The following is a 19,999-nucleotide window of genomic DNA, read 5'->3' on the forward strand; positions in this document are numbered from 1 at the left end:
AGCATTTCTCAAAAATCGGAGACCCTGCCTTTAACGACTGTCAACAGAGAATGAGCGGCGCTTGCTGTTTGTGACTATGCATCAATACAGTGGCAAGGCATTCTGGAGTATTAGCGGAGCATGTGGCTAGCCAGCTGTAATGCAAATTTGATATGATCTCGCGGGCCAAATATGATTAGTTTGACACCCCTGATATAGTGTATAGTATATATAAGTGTAAATGAGAAACACTTATTCTGGGTTACATGTCCACTCTCTCACAGAGCCTCATTGAACTTCAGCTGGTAGATCTGATACTAACTCACAGATACAGTACAACATGGCAGGTCTCCGGGCTTTCAATTAAATGTAAATAGTTCTTTTCTCAAAATAATACATCAGGCTTACTGCAACAGTCTCGACAGTTTTCTGATTACAGAGTAACTCTGGATCGTCTTTGTTTCATTATTTATAGTTGTAAAATATCTTGGTGTAATTATTGACTATCATTTGAAACTCATAAATACTAAAATAGAATTAATTATTCTATCTACATGAAGGAAACACTCACTCACTCTCACTCATTTTCTACCGCTTTATCCGAACTACCTCGGGTCACAGGGAGCCTGTGCCTATCTCAGGCGTCATCGGGCATCAAGGCAGGATACACCCTGGACGGAGTGCCAACCCATCGCAGTGCACACACACTCTCATTTTTATTAAATATAAAAATCAAATGAAATCGAAATCTCTTCAATTATACTTTAAACACAGCTTAATAAACACCTACATTTCTGTGCTCTTCAGGCATAACCTTCAACCAGTCTAATTTGGTTTATGTAAATTTCTATGGAAACTAAAGGACAGACATGGCAGTTTTGCATAATCCATCAAGTCTGAAAGAAGAGAAATTCTAAATAAGTTCAGCAGATATTTCACAACATCTCTGAAGGACACTTACAGTACAACATACTGTACTTGTTCTTTCAGTACTTTCCTTCTACTTCTTTTATAGTACTTCACATACTTTATCCTCTTTTTGTGATCATTATATGACCTGCATAGTTTGAGATAAATAGTTATTTTTATAAAACAACACTTGCATTGAATTTTCCACTGTAAACATTTTACAAGCCATCTGTTTGTTTGTTACCCTGAAATCACCAAAGTCCAGCTCAGGAGATACAGGGACTTTAGCATCCTACATTTATCCAATGGGTTACGCTCTAAACATCCCAAAAGAAGGTATACAAGTGATTCTTACCATTCATGAGTTATGCTGCATTCATGCAAGGTTCAGTAACACATTTTGTTCTATGTTACTGTACATAACTATGCAGAAATTAAACAGAAAACATTTCATCATTAACTTATTCCTACCAACAACAAAGAAATTCTACAAGTATGTTACTAGGAGTTCATTGTTAACTATTCAGTAATTACTCACTCCCACAAGCTCAGATTTGGTTGAGGTAAATTTCAGTGAAATTAAGGAAGGTGTCATCGAGCCTTTTAAAGGCAGATCAGACATAATGCAGAAAGTCTCTGGAGGACATTGACTTCATATTTCAGGTATATTTAATGTTCTACTGTAATACAACAGTAATGTCTTAGCAGTTAAAAAGTAAAAATGCTTTATATAGCTTGACATGAGGGACAGTTTCTTATTTTTATTGTAGATATGTTCTTTAGATGAGAGAAATTGTCACACAAGTGATTGTAGTTAAAATGAATTTCCTTCGTCACTGCCTTCTCTGGCTTACTTATTAAGGTTCTAAATCTGTACTTTGAAGCGATATGAATCAGAACTCTATATTGTTGTATATTATAGATTCATGCAATGCTGAGTGTGTTAGAAATATCATCTATAAAAGAATCAGTGTATTTTGTTTTATTTTACTAGAGGTTTAAAGCCTATAATATCCTGGCAAAGTTATTCACTATACTGAATGAGCCTTGGTCGTAGTTTTAGCGAGTGCAATCACTAACACAAGGCTCTCCAAGTGAGACCCTCCATGGTCATCTTTAGGCTATCTGTATGATATCATCCAGAGTTCATGGCAATATTTAATGCACAGTGTGTGATCAGGAGATGGAGGCTCACATATCCTGAGAGAGTACAAAGAGAGAAATAGCTATGCTGTTGTGGTGTAAATGGATGTACATTATGATTAGGTATTTTCAAAGGTAACTAAAAGGGACAGACAAAAGTTAATAAACAGTGTTTCATATAACATAGAGCCTCTGATTTGGGAATTTAAAAATGTTTCTTATTTCATAGAAAGTTTCCCAACACCATCAGTGATGGAGCAGCATTTCTTCATACTCCTGTTTTTCACAGGTGAGAGATTTTTATTTTTAACAATACACATTTCTAAATTATTGGAATATTATCTATAGCACATTCTGTTCTACAAGTCTAGATATAATATTTCATATTTCTTAAAGAGAAAAGTAAAATTTTCACTTTTCTGACTTTGACTCAGTTCTCAGTGTAATATAGTGTTTTTACTGGTCTAATTTTGCACTGTTATACAGTTATAATTAATTAATTCAGAACATGTGTGGAAGATGAAAAAAATGACAGTCTCATTAAAATAAAGCCATTAAACTGCCTTCCACAGGATTTGTCCCCCTCACACTGCCTGTCCCTCATAAGTACTATCTGATCCAACAAGGGGAAATGTGGATTTCTGCTCAGGCTTACTGTAAGGTCAACCACAGTGACCTGGCTATTATTGAAAGTAACAATGACATGATTCGCCTTCAAAATGAAGCACAAAGACAACAATTCAGTTCTAGTGCTTGGATTGGACTGTGGAATGATGTCAACAGCTGGTACTGGTCTTATGGATATGAGCCACTGGGAAATATGATAAAATGGGCTGCTATAGAGCCTAACAATAAATATGGAAATCAAGAGTGTGTCGCAATCGTTACCACGGGTTGGTCAGATAGAACATGTACAGAAACATTTCCTTTTCTGTGCTTTGATGGTGAGAAGGTCCATAATTCTGAACAGTGTAAAGTTTCATATACTAAAATGTTAAAATATAAATTTTAGTTCAAATTTGTGCAAAATGTGCAAAAAATGTTTCATTTGTTTTCTTATACCTGAGAAAGCTCGTGTATTTTAATGTTGTATCCTGTTTAGAACACAATTAATGTGAACGTTCAGGGTGAATTAATTGTGTATTTTTAATTCTTTCAGACAGGGAAACTGGAAACTCCAGATATATTTATTATTCTCAATTAAAGTCTTGGTATGATGCTCAGAGTTACTGCAGACAGTATCACACAGACCTGGCCAGCACAAGAGATGCAACAGAATACTCAGTTGTATATAATTTGGTAACTTCTTTGACAACATACACTTGGATTGGTTTGACCAGACACTCCTGGAAGTGGACAGACCAAACCAACTTCTCTACCATCAGTTGGATGCCTGGAAAACCTGATAATGCCCTGGGGAATGAAAACTGTGGTTTTTTAAATAATAGTCAGGCCATTGATGCAAAGTGCTCTGATGTAATGCCATTCTTCTGTTACTCAGGTAAGTTCATTCAGCCTCGTGTCTAAACCAATATACAGTTTTTTGAATCTCAAATTAATTCAAGTTTTTCTGTGTATGTGTATGTGTATGTATATGTATATGTATATGTGTATGTATATGTGTATTTGTATGTATATGTGTATGTGTATGTGTATGTATATGTATATGTATATATGTATGTATATGTATATGTGTATGTGTATGTATATGTGTATGTGTATGTATATGTGTATGTATATGTATATGTGTATGTGTATGTATATGTGTATGTATATGTATATGTATATGTATATGTATATGTGTATGTATATGTATATGTATATGTATATGTATATGTCTGTGCATCTCTACTCAGTAATCACAGGAAAAATGCAAGTCATAAGAATTACGGTCCAGTCCAGTCAGGATATGAATGATCCTGCTGTAATGTCTGCCACACTAGAGCAGGTCAGACATCATCCACTAAACCCCACTTGTAATGTACACACAAAATTACCGGTACACTTCCATTACAGAGAGAAAGATCCACGATGGTCAATGAATTAACATGAAACAGACAAAAGTAATAATACATAAAAATTTACTGAAAACTATGTAATGAAAATCAGGCATTGCTTTTGGTTCAACAGAAGCATTTAAATAACAAACTAATGACACATACACACTGTATTTTAATCAGTATGTCAATGTTTATCTTTTGCAGCATTTTAACACTTTAACAAGGATGTATATATACTGCTTTATGTTAGCAAGAAAATATGATTTTGTTTTTCAGATCAAACAAAAATGGAAAGCTCTTGGGCTGGCAGACGACATCACTGTGAGATGGAGAGTACGATCACAGGGAGCGGTGTTTCAGAAAAAGTAGAATAATGAAATGAACCAGGAAAAGAGTGACATCTGTTTGTAAAATTTAATAATTCTGTAGTTCACTACTAATGATGAGGGAAAAGACATTTTGACATGATTTATTTGAGTTTATTCCTGATACAATATTGATATTTATCATTTATTTGTTAATTATAAGCAATTTGTTAATTATAAGCAATTCTTAACTTTTTTCAAATTTTGCTGATACAGAAAGTTTGTATTTAAATGTAGAATATTTAAATGTAGAATATTTAAATGTAGAATATTTAAATGTAGGCATTGTTTTTACTGAATAATCCAATTACTGTTATAGATACCAATAGAGAATCAAACAACAGTGAAATAATAAAAAAGAGACAAACACAATTTCTTTTTGTGTTGGTGAATGACTTGTTACTTGCCTCTAATCAGGGTTGTGTGTCCTTGCTGGTGTTACTTGATCTTGACATTGATCGTACTATTCTTCTTGAATAGAAAATATACTAGAACATGTTGTTGGTGTTAAGGGGACAGTCCTCTCCTGGATCAGGTCTTATTTGACAGATCGTTATCAGTTTGGTGACATGGTGACATTGGTGTCTTCTCTAAGCATAATGTTTAGTGTTCCACAGGGTTCTGGTTTTAGATTTTATCCCTACTGCTTTTCTTCTTATATACAAACTCTTGGTGCTGTTATTGGTAAACATAATATTAGCTACCACTGTTATACTGATGAGTAGTAAACAGCTATACAGCAACATGTAGAGCAATTAGCAGCTTTGTTGATCAAGCTGTATGAGCATGTAACCTCGTGCACTTGGTATGAAGCATTACTGCACAGGCCGCATGATAACAGGCACATGAACCTGTAGTGTGGCTACCATTAAAGCCCATAGGGCACAGACCCCACATTAGTTTGAAGCTGTTTTTTCAAAGATAACCATCTTGAAACATTAAAAAGGTTTGCTGTCGCTCCATGGACACATTTGGCTTTGTTGATTCTGTTGAGTTGCATCACAAACTTGGCCTTTTTTAGCAGAATTTTCTATAACACTGGCACATATCTTCTGTCTGAATGATTTTTCTAGATAATTCAGGACCCTGATACCTTTAAGTTTGGGCTGAAAACACATTCTTTTTTTTCTGTTTCGATACTTCAGTAAGTCTGATTTGAGACAATGTGAATTGTTAAAAATGCTATACAACTAAACTGAATTATTTCAGAGATGCTGCTTTTACTTAACCGTAATAGAGCTAAAAGAGAAAAGTGAGCATCCACAAGCTCCTAGTGCACAGAACAATACATTAATGTAAAATGATTTATTTTAAAAAAATGACTTGGAATGACTGCAGAAGCAAGTCGAGACTTCGCAATGAGGTCAAGTTCATTTCCTTATTTAACCGCGTCAGCTGATGGGGAACAGCTGGCGCCGTGAGCGGGGTGTAGTGGGAAGTGTAGTCCAGGAGTGCTTACTATTCCGGAGACGATTCTTTCCTTTGTGAGTGAGGAGGCAGGTGTGCTGATCTTGACAGAGCTCCCTCCCTGTGAGCGGCTCCCAACGTGAGGACGCGTGCGACGTCGAGGTCTGCCACGAGACCGGGGAGCGGGCCTGTCCGGGTGTCGTAGGTGGAAGTCGGCGGTGAGTGAGGGGTCCAGGATGTCCCCTGCCTTGATCCAGGAGCGCTCTTCCGGGCCGTACCCCACCCAGTCGGCTAGGTTTTCCAGGCAGCCCCATCGGCGCCTGGAGTCCAGCAATTCACGGACCTGGTATGCCTCTCCCTCATTGACCAGGAGGGGTGCAGGTGGTTCACCGGAGGTTTCTGGGTCTCTCGGTGGTCCCTCCGCGGGTTTCATCAGCGAGGCGTGAAAGGTGGGAGATACGCGGTATGACGGGGGCAGTGCCAGGCGGTAGGAGACTAGATTAATCCGTCTGATGATTTGGAATGGGCCCACAAACCGTGGGCTGAACTTACGACAGGGTAGACGGAGGCGGAGGTCGTGGGTGGATAGCCAGACCCACTGTCCATGTTGGTAGTCGGGGTGCTCACGACGGTGTCTGTCTGCCTGTGCTTTTTGCCTGCGAATGGCTCGCTGTAGCTGCCGGTGTGCCGCGCTCCACGTGTCCTCGCTGCAGCGAAACCACTCGTCAACGGCGGGTAAGTCAGAGGGCGTGTCGGACCAGGGAAACAGAGGAGGCTGGAATCCCAGGATGCACTGTAACTGGGTTAGGCCTTTGGCGGGTTTGAGGAGAGAATTCTGAGCATACTCGGCCCACATGAAGTATGTGCTCCAGTCGGTCTGGTTATTGTTGCAGTAAGAGCGTAGGAACTGGATGAGGTCTTGGTTCAGCCGTTCTGTCTGTCCGTTGGCTTGCGGGTGGTACCCCGAGGTGAGACTGATGTTCACGTTGAGCTGTTTGAAGAATGCCGACCAGACTCGTGAGGTGAACTGGGGACCCCGGTCGGACACAATATCCTCGGGTAGGCCATAGTACCGGAAAACAAAGTTGCACAATGCCTCCGCGGTCTCAAAGGCTGTGGGAAGTTTCGACAGGGGGATAAGACGGCAGGCTTTGGAGAACTGGTTGATCACGGTGAGGATAACCGTGTGGTTGTTGGAACAGGGAAGGTCGGTGACAATATCGAATGCAAGGTGGGACCAGGGACGCTTAGGCGCCACCAAAACTGGTTCTGAGCCAGGTGTATGGTGCCTGCGACGCCAGGATGGCCGGAGCTGGGGTTGGAGTGTAGGAGCTCCAGGAGTCTCGTGTGCCAGTTCTCGGGCACATAGGTCCGGGATGGAGGGCAGTTAGCAGGTGGTGATGTGTGGGCATTGGCCTGGGTTCACGTCCGGGCCGGGTTCACGGAACACGCGGGATAGAGCATCGGCCTTCATATTTTTGGTCCCCGGCCTATAGGTCACTGTGAATCGGAACCGTATGAAGAACATGGCCCACCTCAACTGACTGGGATTCATGCGCTTGGCGGCGTGAAGGTACTCCAAGTTCCGGTGGTATATATTAGATTAGATTAGATTCAACTTTATTGTCATTGTGCAAGGTACATACGTGTACACCACGTGGGTGGCTGCCGTATTTCCCAGACCTCCATGCCGAGGTGTCAAGCTCTTGAAGAATTCCATTTTCAGCGCGTATTTTTTTCTCCTGCCATGTCAGACCAATCAGCCATTATAGGGCTTGAAAACCATTGAGGAGACACTTATGGGCTATCTCTCACCTACATCGCCTGCACGGAGGAAACCTGCCTTCAGGTGTTATCTGAGCTCCGTGCCACAAAGCAGACGGCCCGCTCCATAAACCGTGCAATGGCTGCACTGGTTGCCACGGAGAGGCGCCTGTGGCTTAATTTGACTAATGTTAAAGATGAGGATATGTCTCCTCTCCTGGACACCTCTGTGTCACCTCAGGGCTTGTTCAGCGATGCGGTGAGTACTGTCGTCGACAGGCACCAGCAGGTAAAATGCCAATCAGTGACATTCAGGCTCCCTTGCTGCCTGCCCCACTGCCTCCGGCATTTCAGGGAACAGTGGGGTCTGTGCCTGCTCCTCTTCCTTGCATGGATCTCCCTGGGTTGGCACCTGCCAGTTTCAGGGCACCCGGGAGGTCTGCGTGAAGGTTGACACCACTATCAGACAGCCAGACAGCGTGGAAACTTCTGCCAGGGGTGTCTCAGTGGGTCCTGGATACCGTAGAAAAAGGCAACAGGATCCAGTTCTCCTCCCGTCCTCCGCGCTTCCAGGGTGTGCTCCCCAGGATTGTTGGCAGACACCAGGGGGCGTTCCTCCAAGAGGAATGCTCTCACTCCTGAGGAAAGGGGCCATAGAGCGGGACTCCAGCTTTACAGCCAATATTTCATTGTTTCTAAGAGGGACGGGGGCTGTGTCTGATTTTGGACCTGTGGGCTCTGAACTGTACTCTGAAGACTTACAGGTTCAAGATGCTCACGCTCAAGGTTATCGTGTCCCAGATCAGGTCCAAAGACTGATTTGTGACGATCGACCTTGAGGACTCTTATTTTCACATAAGCATTCTGCCAGAGAACAGGAAGTTCCTCAAGTATACTTTTGGGGGAGAAGTGTACCGGTATTGTGTTCTTCCTTTTGGCCTAGCCCTTTCACCACACACGTTTACAAAGTGCATGGACACTGCCCTGGCACCATTGTGTCTCCAGGGCATCCGTGTACTGAATTACCAGGATGACTGGATCATTCTGGCCCAGTCGAAGGCTAGGGCAACCAGTCATCGAGATTCTGTGCTTGCCCATATGAGGTCTCTAGGCCTCAGGTTGGACCCAGAAATGGGTGTGCTTTCCCCTTTTCAGAGAACCACCTTTCTGGGGCTATTTTTGGACTCCACCACGATGAGGGCACATCTGTCTCCCACTCGGGTGGCTTCCATCTTGTCAGCTGTGAAAGCTATTCGGCTAGGACAAGGCCTCCCTGTCATCGAGGCACAGAGGGTGCCCTGTCTCGTGTCGGCAGCAGCCGACGTTATCACTGTGGTTCTGCTCCACATGAGGCCATTCCAGCTCTGGCTCAGGAGTGTGTGCTTTCATCCTCACAGACATCTCCTCAGGGTTATAAGGGTTATGTGCTGTGGGCTTCGTACCCTTCTTTTGTGGAAAAGACCCCAGTTTCTGGCCTTGGGTACCACGCTAGGGGCGTGTCACCGTCGCAGGACTTTCGACGGACGCCTCGCTTTCAGGCTGTCCTGCCCAGGGTTTATGGGAGGGCCCCTATCTCTCATGGCACATAAACTGCCCAGAGATGAGGGCTGTGTTTCTAACACTTTCTTCCATGCCTCAGGGGCTGCCATGTCTTAGTACGGACCGACAGCACTGCGGTGGTTCCCCATATCAATCATCAGGGCGGTCTGCATTTGTGCCCCTGTTTTTGGTTGGCACAGCAGATTCTGCGCTGGGCAGAGACCAGGTTCCTTTCACTGAGAGCGATTTTCATCCCAGGGCATGTAATAGGGAGGCAGACTTCCTGTTGAGGCAGGTGCTGAGGCCCAGGGAGTGGCATAGATGCCATAAATGTCTCCACCCCCACGGGGTGGAGGGACATTGGTGTGGACGTGGCCTAGGCTCCGTTGGTGCTCCTTCCCCCCCCGGTAGCTCTGCTCCCACAAGCCCTAGCCAGAGTGCGCCATGACCGGGTCAACCTACTCCTAGTTGCCCCTCGTTGGCCCTCTTGAGTTGGTTCACGGTCCTCCCTCCTGAACGGCACTCCATGCAGGTTTCCGTCAGGGAAGATCTCCTCTCTTGGGTGCAGGGGGCAATCCTACACCCTCGCCCAAAGATATGGAAGCTTCGGGTCTGGCCCCTGAGGGGGACCAGTTCCTAGAGGCGGGTCTCTCATCTGAGGTGACCAAAACTCTACTGAATACTAGGGCTCCCTCCACTAGGAAGCTATATGCTCTGAAGTGAAGGCTTTTTCGCCTCTGGTGTGATGAACACTGTCAGAATCCAGTTCACTGCCTGGTCGGTACAGTGCTGGAGTTCCTGCAGTCTCTCTTTTCTTGGGGCCTGTCCCCATCTACTTTAAAGGTGTACGTGGCCACCATTGCTACCAACCATGAACCTGTCTTCTGGGCCTCCTTCGGTTGGCACCCTCTGGTCTCTCACCTCCTGCGTGGTGTCAGGTGGCTGAGGCCTTCCTGCAGACTGAGCCTTTTCTCCTGGGACCTCTCTGTGGTCCTGGAGAGGCTGCTGAAAGCCCCCTTTGAGCCCATGGAGTCAGCCTCTGAGACGTTTCTGCCCCTGAAGTTGGTTCTGCTCCTAGCCTTGGCCTCTTTTCTGCACCCCGGGGCAGGATATGTCCCTATGGTGCCCAGGATGGCTGGCTGTCCAGTCATATGGCGGGCCTACTGTCCCCCGCCCGATGAGCCAGCAGAACAGGAGAGGCTGCATTTGCTTTTCCCACTAAGGGCCTTGAGGACTTATGTCCACCACTCTAGCTCATGGAATAATTCCTCTGCCCTTTTTATCTGTCTTGGGCCGGAATAAGGGGGCGTAATGGGTAGTGGAGGCCATTAGCTCAGGCCTATGAGGTGAGCGGTCTTGCCTCGCCTCTCGGCATCAGGGCTAACTCTGCTAGGGGTATTGTCTCATCCAGTGTCATCCAGTGCCTTGGCCAGGGGTGTTCCCTTTGAAGATGTTTGTGTTGCAGCAGGTTGGTCTTGGACCCCACTCCAGGTTCCCAGGTCCTGCAAGGCCTTTGATGGTCTGTTCCCAGTCTGCTCATGCTCTCTCACGACCTCTGGCACAGTCATCGACCGGTGCATGGTGACGTGGGTATTGCCGTTCCCATAGCGTCAGCACTGACGCAGCGCCGAGTTCCCTCAAAAGGGAACCGGGTTACATAAGTAACCTGGTGTAGTTAGCATCTAACCAGAAGTGCATAGATGGCTTATTTACAAGCGCAGTGTAATAAATAAGGGTATGAGGTTATACAGAAGGTGTAGTAATATGTACATGTATCTGAATAAGGGTTTATATAGTGTGGTGTTTATATAAGTATGATACAGCATGAAGTGGTATGACAGAGAGCTGTACAAAAGGAATGTCATTATGAATATATACATATACACACAGACTAGACAGAATAAATATGGATGGACATACAGAAGTGTAGTGATAGTTTTTGGGTGGTGCAAGGATGCATGATTTTAAAGTGGTGCAAAATAGTGCAAAATACAGAAGAAAAGTGACAGTAAAGTGGTGATTGTTAACACAATATCAGCTGTTCAATGCAGAAACAGCCACGGAAAAGAAGCTATTTTTCAGTCTGTTTGTTCTGGCTCTGAGACAATGGTAGCATCTGCCCAATGGGAGAAGTGTAAACAGTCAATGGTTGGGGTGAGAGGGATCTTTGATGATGCCCCTCACCCTTTGCAAACAGCGTTTTTTGAAAATGTCCTCCAAGATGGGTAGTTTAATACCAATGATTTGTTGGGTGGCAGACAGTCATTAAAGTGGGTGAGGACCAGTCTTTTGAAGCACTTAGCGATGACCGGTGTGAGTGCGACGGGACGAAAGTCAGTCATTTCTCTTGCAGTGGAGTGCTTTGGCACCGGCACGATGGTAGCAGACTTGAAGCAGGTGGGGACGATTGCCTGGGCCAAGGACAGATTAAAGATGTCCTTGAAGACCTCGGCTCCGCGCATGCTCTGAGTACACGACCAGAGATGCCATCAGGGCCAGCTGCTTTCCTTGCATTCACCATTCCCAGGGTGGCGCACACTTCAGAGGTGGAGAGTGTAAGTGGCTGCTCACCTGGTAACGGCTTTGTTTTGAGCAAGGGCTCCATGTTAACCTTTTCAAAACGGGCGTAGAAGAGGTTGAACTTGTTGGGGAGTGAGACACATGCATCGGGGGTGAAGTGCTCCTCAATTATATATAATAATAATAAGAAGAAAATAAAAATAAATAAATACATATATTTAAAGTTTAATATTAATTAAAAAAAATAATTTAAAATTTAAAATACTTTATATCTATCCCTATCCCTAATGAGCAAGGCGATGGCGGCAAAAAAACTCCGAGATGATATGAGGAAGAAACCTTGAGAGGAATCAGACTCAGAAGTGAACCTCATCTTCATTTGGGTGACACGGGACAGTAAATAATGTAAATTATTAAACAGTAAAAAGAGGTTTAATTGAATTTTAGAATTAAATAGATCAAACAATTTTACTGTGGGATTTTGAAATAATTTTAATTAAAAGTCACTGTATCTGTCAATATAATTCCCCCTGAAGCTAACCCTAACCCAATTGCTTTGTTGCACTGAACATTTGAAATCTTTAGAATCTTAGCACCACCAATTAAAACTGTGGGGTACTTGAGTCACATGACTTGACTCGAGTCTGACTCGAGTCACAATTTTCAGGACTTGCGACTTGCTTGATTAAAGTATTAAGATGACTTGAGAGCAAGTTACTTCAGACTTGACTTGAAGTGGAAGACTCGACAATGACTTGAACTTATAATAAACAAACAGCAATAAAATTCATTTTAAAGTGATTATTGTGACGTCAGCACCACTAATCAGCGTCTGTGACTTTAACACAGCACAATTTAAACTGCATCAAACATACAGTAGCAGACAGTCGTCGAGCTCCACAAATACTCTCGACTGGCTATAAGGACTTTGAACTGTGCCAATAAAAAAAGATTTGCCCGATGCAAAGTGTGCAACACAAGAATATTAGACACCATAACATCACATTTTCTGACATTTCACCAACCGCAAGGAAATGTAAGAGTCGTTTGTTTATAGTCAGTTTAGATCTATAACAATTACTAATGTAATGAATTAATCATTCTGTTTGTCATTATTTGGCCTTAGTGGCATATTGTGGTTTTTTTCTATTAAATTGTTAAAGGAATTTGGCTTTAACAGTGGTGTAGCCTGTTAAAATGAGCCGCTCTATATTACATGTACAGTAGGCTATAATGTCTATATTATACTGTATGTAGGCTATAATGTCTATATTATACTGTATGTAGGCTATAATGTCTATATTATACTATATGTAGGCTATAATGTCTATATTATACTATATGTAGGCTATAATGTCTATATTATACTAAATGTAGGCTATAATGTCTATATTATACTATATGTAGGCTATAATGTCTATATTATACTATATGTAGGCTATAATGTCTATATTACATGTAGGCTATAATGTCTATATTATGTACGCCCGTTGTCCAGTGTTTGTGTGGACTGTGTGTGGAAACTGTAACGCAGTGCACTTATACCAGGTGTGTCTCGATTAGGACGCTCCTAAATTGTATAGCAGTACAGGTCATAAATCCGCCCTCTCCATGGAAACGAATGGGACTTGAGATGTAATAAAAAAAATAAATTACACGTTCAATACAATTTTCCAAACGATGGCTTTGGTCATTTAACGTAGCTGTTATCACGCTGATATGTGTTCAATTGTTCGTTTTTGTGATACGTTCGATTTCAGCTAGTAATTTGATGCTATAAATACGGGGCGTGTCGTTATGGTTGATTGGGTCTGCGGGAGTTTGGGTGGGAGTTTGATGCTGCGGCTTCGCCTCACAACATTACTACGAAGGCTCCGCCTCCAAACGAGTCTCTACTGCGCAGACTCCGCCTCCAAATGACGTCATTTACTCATTCACATGAGATTCAATGTGAAGTTTTTCTAGCTATGGCGAATGGCAAAGTCACTTCACTTTAATGCTCCTCAGCACTTAAACGTCCACACAAAGTAGCTCATGGAGATGCATCAATTCGGTGGTGGAGATCTTGTTTAAACTCTAATCTCATCCTCATCTTCATCCATGAAAAGGAAGTCTTTATCGTTGATGTTAAAGCTGTATGTCGGGCTACATGTCTCACTGTCATGTGTTTTTTGTGTTTTCTCCTCCTTTAATCCAGGGCTGGACTTGAACACACCCTTGATGGGGCACGACACCTTCCTGCCCTGCCTCTGAGCTTCTGTGAGGTCCATCTGGTCATGCTCAGTCTGGTCCATGACACCGAGGACGTCTCCGAGCATGGAGGGTCCGAGGTCGATGTGGAAGGACAGCATGGACTCTGCATGTTTCATTCCTCTACTAGAGGGTGGTGTGAACATGGTGAGCTCACTGGGCTCCCTAAAATGCTGCTTCTCTACTTCTAAGCTCCACCTACTCATCACTGTAGTTTTTCCGTTCATATCTGTAAAATTTAAGGAGGTGCTTTGTGGACGGTGGAGTGTCACATCCTGATGTTCTCTGACATAAGGAAGGGAGACAGCACTGTTAGCCTGGAGCATGTAGCTCGTAGCACTGGAGTTTCTTTTAAACTGTGAACGTTTACTTCCTTTAAACCTCTGTGGCAGAATGCCATTCTTTTGCACCTGACTAGATGATTCGTGTTGCCTGCTGAGGAAAGACGTGTCTCCAAAGGCATCTCCCCCACGGCCAATGTGCATGGTGTGGCGGAAATCAGTAAGAGGTGCGCTAATCATCTCCACCGTCAGGTCAGCATGAGAGCGGTGCCTTGACGCGGACGGACCTGAGATCAGCTGCTTCAGGATTGGCATGGCAACAACACAACACCACTACTTCCTGTATTGTGCTAGCCTGCTAATTTACAACGTGTATTTCACCAGTCAGCTCTTTACTACACATTCACTTTGCAGATCCTTCAGAAAATGATGTCATAAAACATCACTGTCCATTTTTTAATGAGTGACACGATAATCACAACAGTAACAACTCAAGGCATGAGTTTATGATGAGGTGATGCTGTGAGACACTGTTAGCATGAAGGCTCCAAAATGTACAGGAAGTGAAGTTCTACAGTTCCACCCTGAGGAGAGAAAGGAAAGAGTGAGACATGAAATGATTCTGTACAGAGATTGAGATAAACAAACACACAGAGCAGAAAGAGAGAGAGAGAGAGAGAGAGAGAGAGAGAGAGAGAGACTTTTTTCTTTCAAGATCAACAAAAGAAAGAAAAAACAATAAAATATGTAATAAATAAAGAAATAAATAGCACACAGTATTTAAAACACATATGATTAATGCAAAGACAAGCAAGATTATAAAATTTTTGAAAAGCTGTGGTTAACAAAGGATATCGAGGATACCCTGAATTCGAAGAAGAGGGTGTTCAGGGGCAGATAGAGAGGAGGTAAAGAAAGTACAGAGGGAACTTAATGAGGGAACTTAAGTAGCATGAGGACCATCACAGGTTTTCAAAGGTCCAACAGCGGAGGTGTCGATGGTGGTGTTGTTCAGGCTAATGAACATAATCTGTTAGGGAAGACATCCTGCCTTATCCCTATTCCAATGTCACAACACCTGAGTAACCCCACAGGCCTAGAATGCTCCATATCATGAAGATCTTACACAGATTATTGCAGAAGGAGCTCAAGCCCATGGTTAGGTCATTCACAGACCCCCTTCAGTTTACCTACCGGCTCCACCTGGGAGTTGAGGACGCCATCATCTACATGCTGAACCGAGCCTCCACTAAACCTGACAGATCGGAAAGCACAGAGTTTTTTTTACTTCACCAGCCTTTAACACCATTCGATCAGATCTACTGACAGCTGTGCAGCGGGGCAAGTGGATGCTTTACTCGTGTCCTGGATTGTGAACTATCTGACTTGCAGCATTGTGTCAGACAGAGTGATTTGTAGCACTGGAGCTCCACATGGGACTGTTCTGTCTCATCAAACCCCCCCCCCCCCCCACACACACACACTGCAGACTTTAGCTGCTGTACATACAGTATATGTGGTTACATCAGTGGTGCAGGTCTACAGTGGATCATTTGGGTGTAACCGTAACCAGCTCAATGTGACGGATAAAACCAAAGACTTTTATCTTATTTACGGATTGTGGTCATGTGCAGTCACTAATGATCACATAGTTGTTCGACTCCTTTTTAAACCCTCATGATGACTAAAATCACTGAAACAACCCTGATCAAAAGTTTACAGCCCCTTGAATGTTTGGCCAAATTATAAACACACAGGTCGACACACAGAGCTTTAAATGTCTATTAAAGGGATGTTTCCACACCTGTAACTCATTGTAATTGTAATTAGTGTCTGCACATAAATATTCAGTGAGTTTCTCAGCTCATGAGGTGATGCACTGACTTGGCTGGATACTGCACCATGGGGAAGACAAAAGAAAACCACTCAGAAAAACATAAAAAAAAGTAAAACCATAATTTCAGGTCTAACTAAGGCTGCAATTACACTTGGAATTAAAATGTAATCACCTTAATCTAATCAAGCAGATCAGATCTTCAGCGAATCAGGACAAGGCTTGTTCACATTCATTAGGCTTCTGTATCTGAATGTCTGATAGGATCTCTCTTTCCCAAGCAATATTTAAATATTTAAGCTCTACAGAGGAAATTGGCCCCACAAAGTGCCATTGGACCCAGGTTCTCTCTCGCATGCTTACACAGATCGTCAGCTAGACCTTCATACACTGACTTACTTATGTAGCTAATTCCAAGCTTGCTCCACAAAGTCTTACACACGCTACACAGCTTGGTGTCCTCCATAGTTCAGCTCAGAAGAATAATAATAGTGAGCGGAGTTTTGTGTGACATTGACCTGTGAATGCAGAAATTACACGTTTAGAAATAATTTTTACTTTTAAACATAAACTAAAGAGGACTGAGACAACTCAACAATTAGTGGAGCTGCAAATAAGGACCTGCTCCCAGACAGTCGTTATTCCGAAATTAACCAATCACAGGCTCTCTTTCAATGTATACCACTCATTAAATTATTGTGTGTGTGTGTGTGTGTGTGTGTGTGTGTGTGTGTGTGTGTGTGTGTGTGTGTGATCACTGTGTGAAACATTCATACTATAACAAAGGACCATTGAGGAATGAATAGAACACTAAAAAGTGTATACAATGGCTGAGTGAGTGCACAAACACTCCATTCAGAAAAAGAGACTGTGTGTGTCAAAGACAGAGTCAGACGCACAGACAGACAGAGGAGGAATATGTAACAGTGTACACAATGCCTGAGTACACACACACACACACACACACACACACACACACACACACACACACACACACACACACACGTCACTCTTACAGTAGAAAGAGACGGTCTGTGTGAACACAATATAAGTGAATGCAGGAGAGAAGAATTTAAGGCCATGCTACATACCCTACATACTCTGAAGTGTGTGTGTGTGTGTGTGTAAGCACTGCCAATATAAGGTGAGCAAACACACACACAAACAACACACACAAACAACACACAATATTACCACTTTTCCCATCAGGGGTTATAGCACAGAGAAAAAGAAGTGTGTTGTACTGTGAGCCACACAGCTATTAATCACAAAATATCACACTTTACCCATGAGTGTATGGAACCACCCTGTAACACACACACACACACACACACACACACACACACACACACACATACACACACACATTTACTGAATAGTGTGTAGTGCACTAATGGACAGTTCTCATTCACTCAGTACAGTGTGTGATGAGCTGCATAATAAATCACACCACTAGGGTCAATAACACTACTTAGTAATTTATTGTCAATTATCAAGTCATAACACAAGAAATTGCCCTTTCTTTTTAAATCTAGACTTCCCCGATATCCTCCTCTCAGGCATCTCTAACATCTACTGAGCCTGCAGTATAAACAGTGAGGAGATGGAGCAGTGAGGCAAAGCAGGAACTACAGACTGTTGACTGCCTGCACTGATTGGAGTATGTTTGAGGCTGGAACTGACAGCCTGGATGAACTGACTGACACTGTGACATCGTACATCAGTTTTTGTGAAGACGTGTGTGTGTGTGTGTGTGTGTGTGTGTGTGTGTGTGTGTGTGTGTGTGTGTGTGCCAACCAAAACCTTCTGCAAATACAGTAACAACAAGTCATGGTTCAAAGTCAAAACTGTAAAAACTTCGACATGCCAAGGAAGATGCCTACAGAGAGGAGGACAAAGCTCTGTACAAGCAGGTCAGGAACCTACTGATGAAGGAGATCAGAATAGCCAAAAGAACACTAGAGATAAACGACCTCAAAACTGTGGAGATGATAGTGGACTTTAGTAAAGACCCCCCAACACAACTCCCTCTCACAATATCCAACAGCCCGGTGTCATCTGTGGAGGCCTTCAAGTTTCTGATCACTACCATTTCCCAAGACCTGAAATGGGAGTGCAACATAAACTCCATCATCAAAAGGCCGAGCAGAGGATGTAGTTTCTACACCAATTAAGGAAGTTTGGTCTGCCACAGGAGCTGTTGGTGCTGTTCTACACTGCAGTCATTGAATCTGTCCTGTTCACATCCATCACCATCTGGTTTGGAGCAGCAACTAAACAGGACAGGAACAGACCACAACGCATGGTTATCCAAACCTCTCGGGTCACGGGGAGCCTGTTCCTATCTCAGGTGTCATTGGGCACCACAGGACACCACTCCAGCCTCAGCTGGGTCATTATTTGCTGTATATGAAAAGACAGTACGGTTAACGGTTTCAAGTCAACAGCAGTAATGGAGTCACAGAGCTCTCAGAGATGATCACACAAAACAGAGACCTAGATCCGCTGCACTCCTGCAGTACCAAATGTTAAGGTACTCAATCATAGACGTCCAAATCTAGAAGATACAAAGACTTTGTTCATCTATTCTCATCTATTCCCCTCAAAAATCAATAAAAAATCAGAGTTGCTGCACTTCACTTCTCCGTCTGAGTCTCAACATAATCATGATGTAATATAAGATATTATGGTGGAGTCTTTTCTGCTGTGTGTGTATGTAAACACAGGAGTTCCTGTAATGATGGAGAAGAGTTTAAAGGTGTGTGTGAGGAATGTGATGATACACACACCACTTACTGAGTTGTTACTCAATTCCATCTAAAAAAAATATCACATACTCACGCACACACACACACACACACACACACACACACACACACACACACACACACACACACACACACACACAGAAAAGTGACAGAAATTAAATAACGAAACACCAAGCCAGACTTACCGTGTAATTAGTGGACTTAACACACACACACACACACACACACACACACACACACACACACACACACAGAAAAGTGACAGAAATTAAATAACGAAACACCAAGCCAGACTTACCGTGTAATTAGTGGACTTAACACACACACACACACACACACACACACACACACACACACACACACACACACACACACACACACACACACTCTTGTCCCAAAAATCCGGTCGAAGGCTTTAAAGTGAAAAATACTTTCCAAAACAAATAAATGTCTGGTATCAAGTGTTTGTGTATGACAAACAGTCAGGCTATTCAACGTCGACTATTCTCCTCTCTGTGTGTGTGTGTGTGTGCGAGTGTATATGTGTGTGTGTGGGGGGGGGGATTTACAGCACGGCCTAAGCGTCACTCCACACTGCACATGCGCACCACTCCGAAGGCTGCAGTATGTGTGTGTGTACACTGGCCCATTTGCCCCGGTCTCACTACATCACGTTCACTTTAAAACACCAGACTAACAGCGGTGTAGTTTACATTCACCCCAGTAATGACGCTTATGATCCGTTGAGATTCGTATAGTTACAAATAAAATAAACAGAAAGTTTTAGGATTGTAAAAGTAAATGTTCAGAATCCTGACATTGCTCCATCTGCACGTGTCTTATTCCTTCTATTGTGAAGCTTTCAGATGACACACTTATGGATTTGATCTAAAATGATCATCAGGTTTTACTTTTTTATGTGGAATCCATGCGAGCTTGAATGCAGATTCACATTATTTTTTATTATTTATTATCACATTACTAAGCCAATATTTAAAAGATAGTTACTTTCGCTATCTCACCTTCCTTACTGTGGTGGGTAAATGAGAGGATCTGTGTTGGCTGGTAACAGCTTTCAGTATGTCTTAATCCTAACAGGGTCAAGTCTGGACACACACGCTGTTGTTCTGAATTAATTAATGCAGGGCTCTCAAGTTTTGAAGACAGGCAAGAGTGACATTTCCAACCCCCCAGCGACCCCCCCCCAAAAAAAAAGAAAAAGAAAAAAATCTGTGTTTCA

General features: G+C 43.1%; 2 protein-coding genes across 2 annotated transcripts; one reads left to right on the forward strand and one right to left on the reverse strand.

Annotated features, from left to right (window-relative positions):
- Positions 1–2,158: 2,158 nt before the first annotated feature.
- Positions 2,159–4,515, forward strand: LOC113640107 (putative C-type lectin domain family 20 member A). The gene is made up of 5 exons (XM_047817750.1): positions 2,159–2,320; positions 2,604–2,975; positions 3,191–3,532; positions 3,888–3,979; positions 4,308–4,515. Exons 1-5 carry the CDS (start codon positions 2,284–2,286, stop codon positions 4,398–4,400), a joined length of 936 nt encoding a protein of 311 aa, XP_047673706.1. The 5' UTR covers positions 2,159–2,283; the 3' UTR covers positions 4,401–4,515.
- A 7,665-nt stretch (positions 4,516–12,180) lies between these two features.
- Positions 12,181–19,283, reverse strand: LOC113640108 (cdc42 effector protein 4-like). The gene is made up of 2 exons (XM_047817016.1): positions 19,058–19,283; positions 12,181–14,741 (listed from the first exon to the last, which is right to left on the reverse strand). Exon 2 carries the CDS (start codon positions 14,470–14,472, stop codon positions 13,696–13,698), a length of 777 nt encoding a protein of 258 aa, XP_047672972.1. The 5' UTR covers positions 14,473–14,741; positions 19,058–19,283; the 3' UTR covers positions 12,181–13,695.
- Between the last annotated feature and the right edge of the window lie 716 nt (positions 19,284–19,999).

This window comes from Tachysurus fulvidraco, chromosome 8, assembly GCF_022655615.1.
Source record: "Tachysurus fulvidraco isolate hzauxx_2018 chromosome 8, HZAU_PFXX_2.0, whole genome shotgun sequence".
Classification (NCBI taxonomy): Eukaryota; Metazoa; Chordata; class Actinopteri; order Siluriformes; family Bagridae; genus Tachysurus; species Tachysurus fulvidraco.

What these genes read in the sequence shown, in the direction of transcription:
- LOC113640107 (XM_047817750.1), top strand. Translation starts at nt 2,284, where the DNA reads ATGGAGCAGCATTTCTTCATACTCCTGTTTTTCACAG. An exon ending in CATACTCCTGTTTTTCACAG is followed by an intron (nt 2,321 to 2,603) that starts GTGAGAGATTTT and finishes TGCCTTCCACAG; the next exon opens with GATTTGTCCCCCTCACACTG. An exon ending in TCCTTTTCTGTGCTTTGATG is followed by an intron (nt 2,976 to 3,190) that starts GTGAGAAGGTCC and finishes TAATTCTTTCAG; the next exon opens with ACAGGGAAACTGGAAACTCC.
- LOC113640108 (XM_047817016.1), bottom strand. Translation starts at nt 14,472, where the DNA reads ATGCCAATCCTGAAGCAGCTGATCTCAGGTCCGTCCGCGTCAAGGCAC.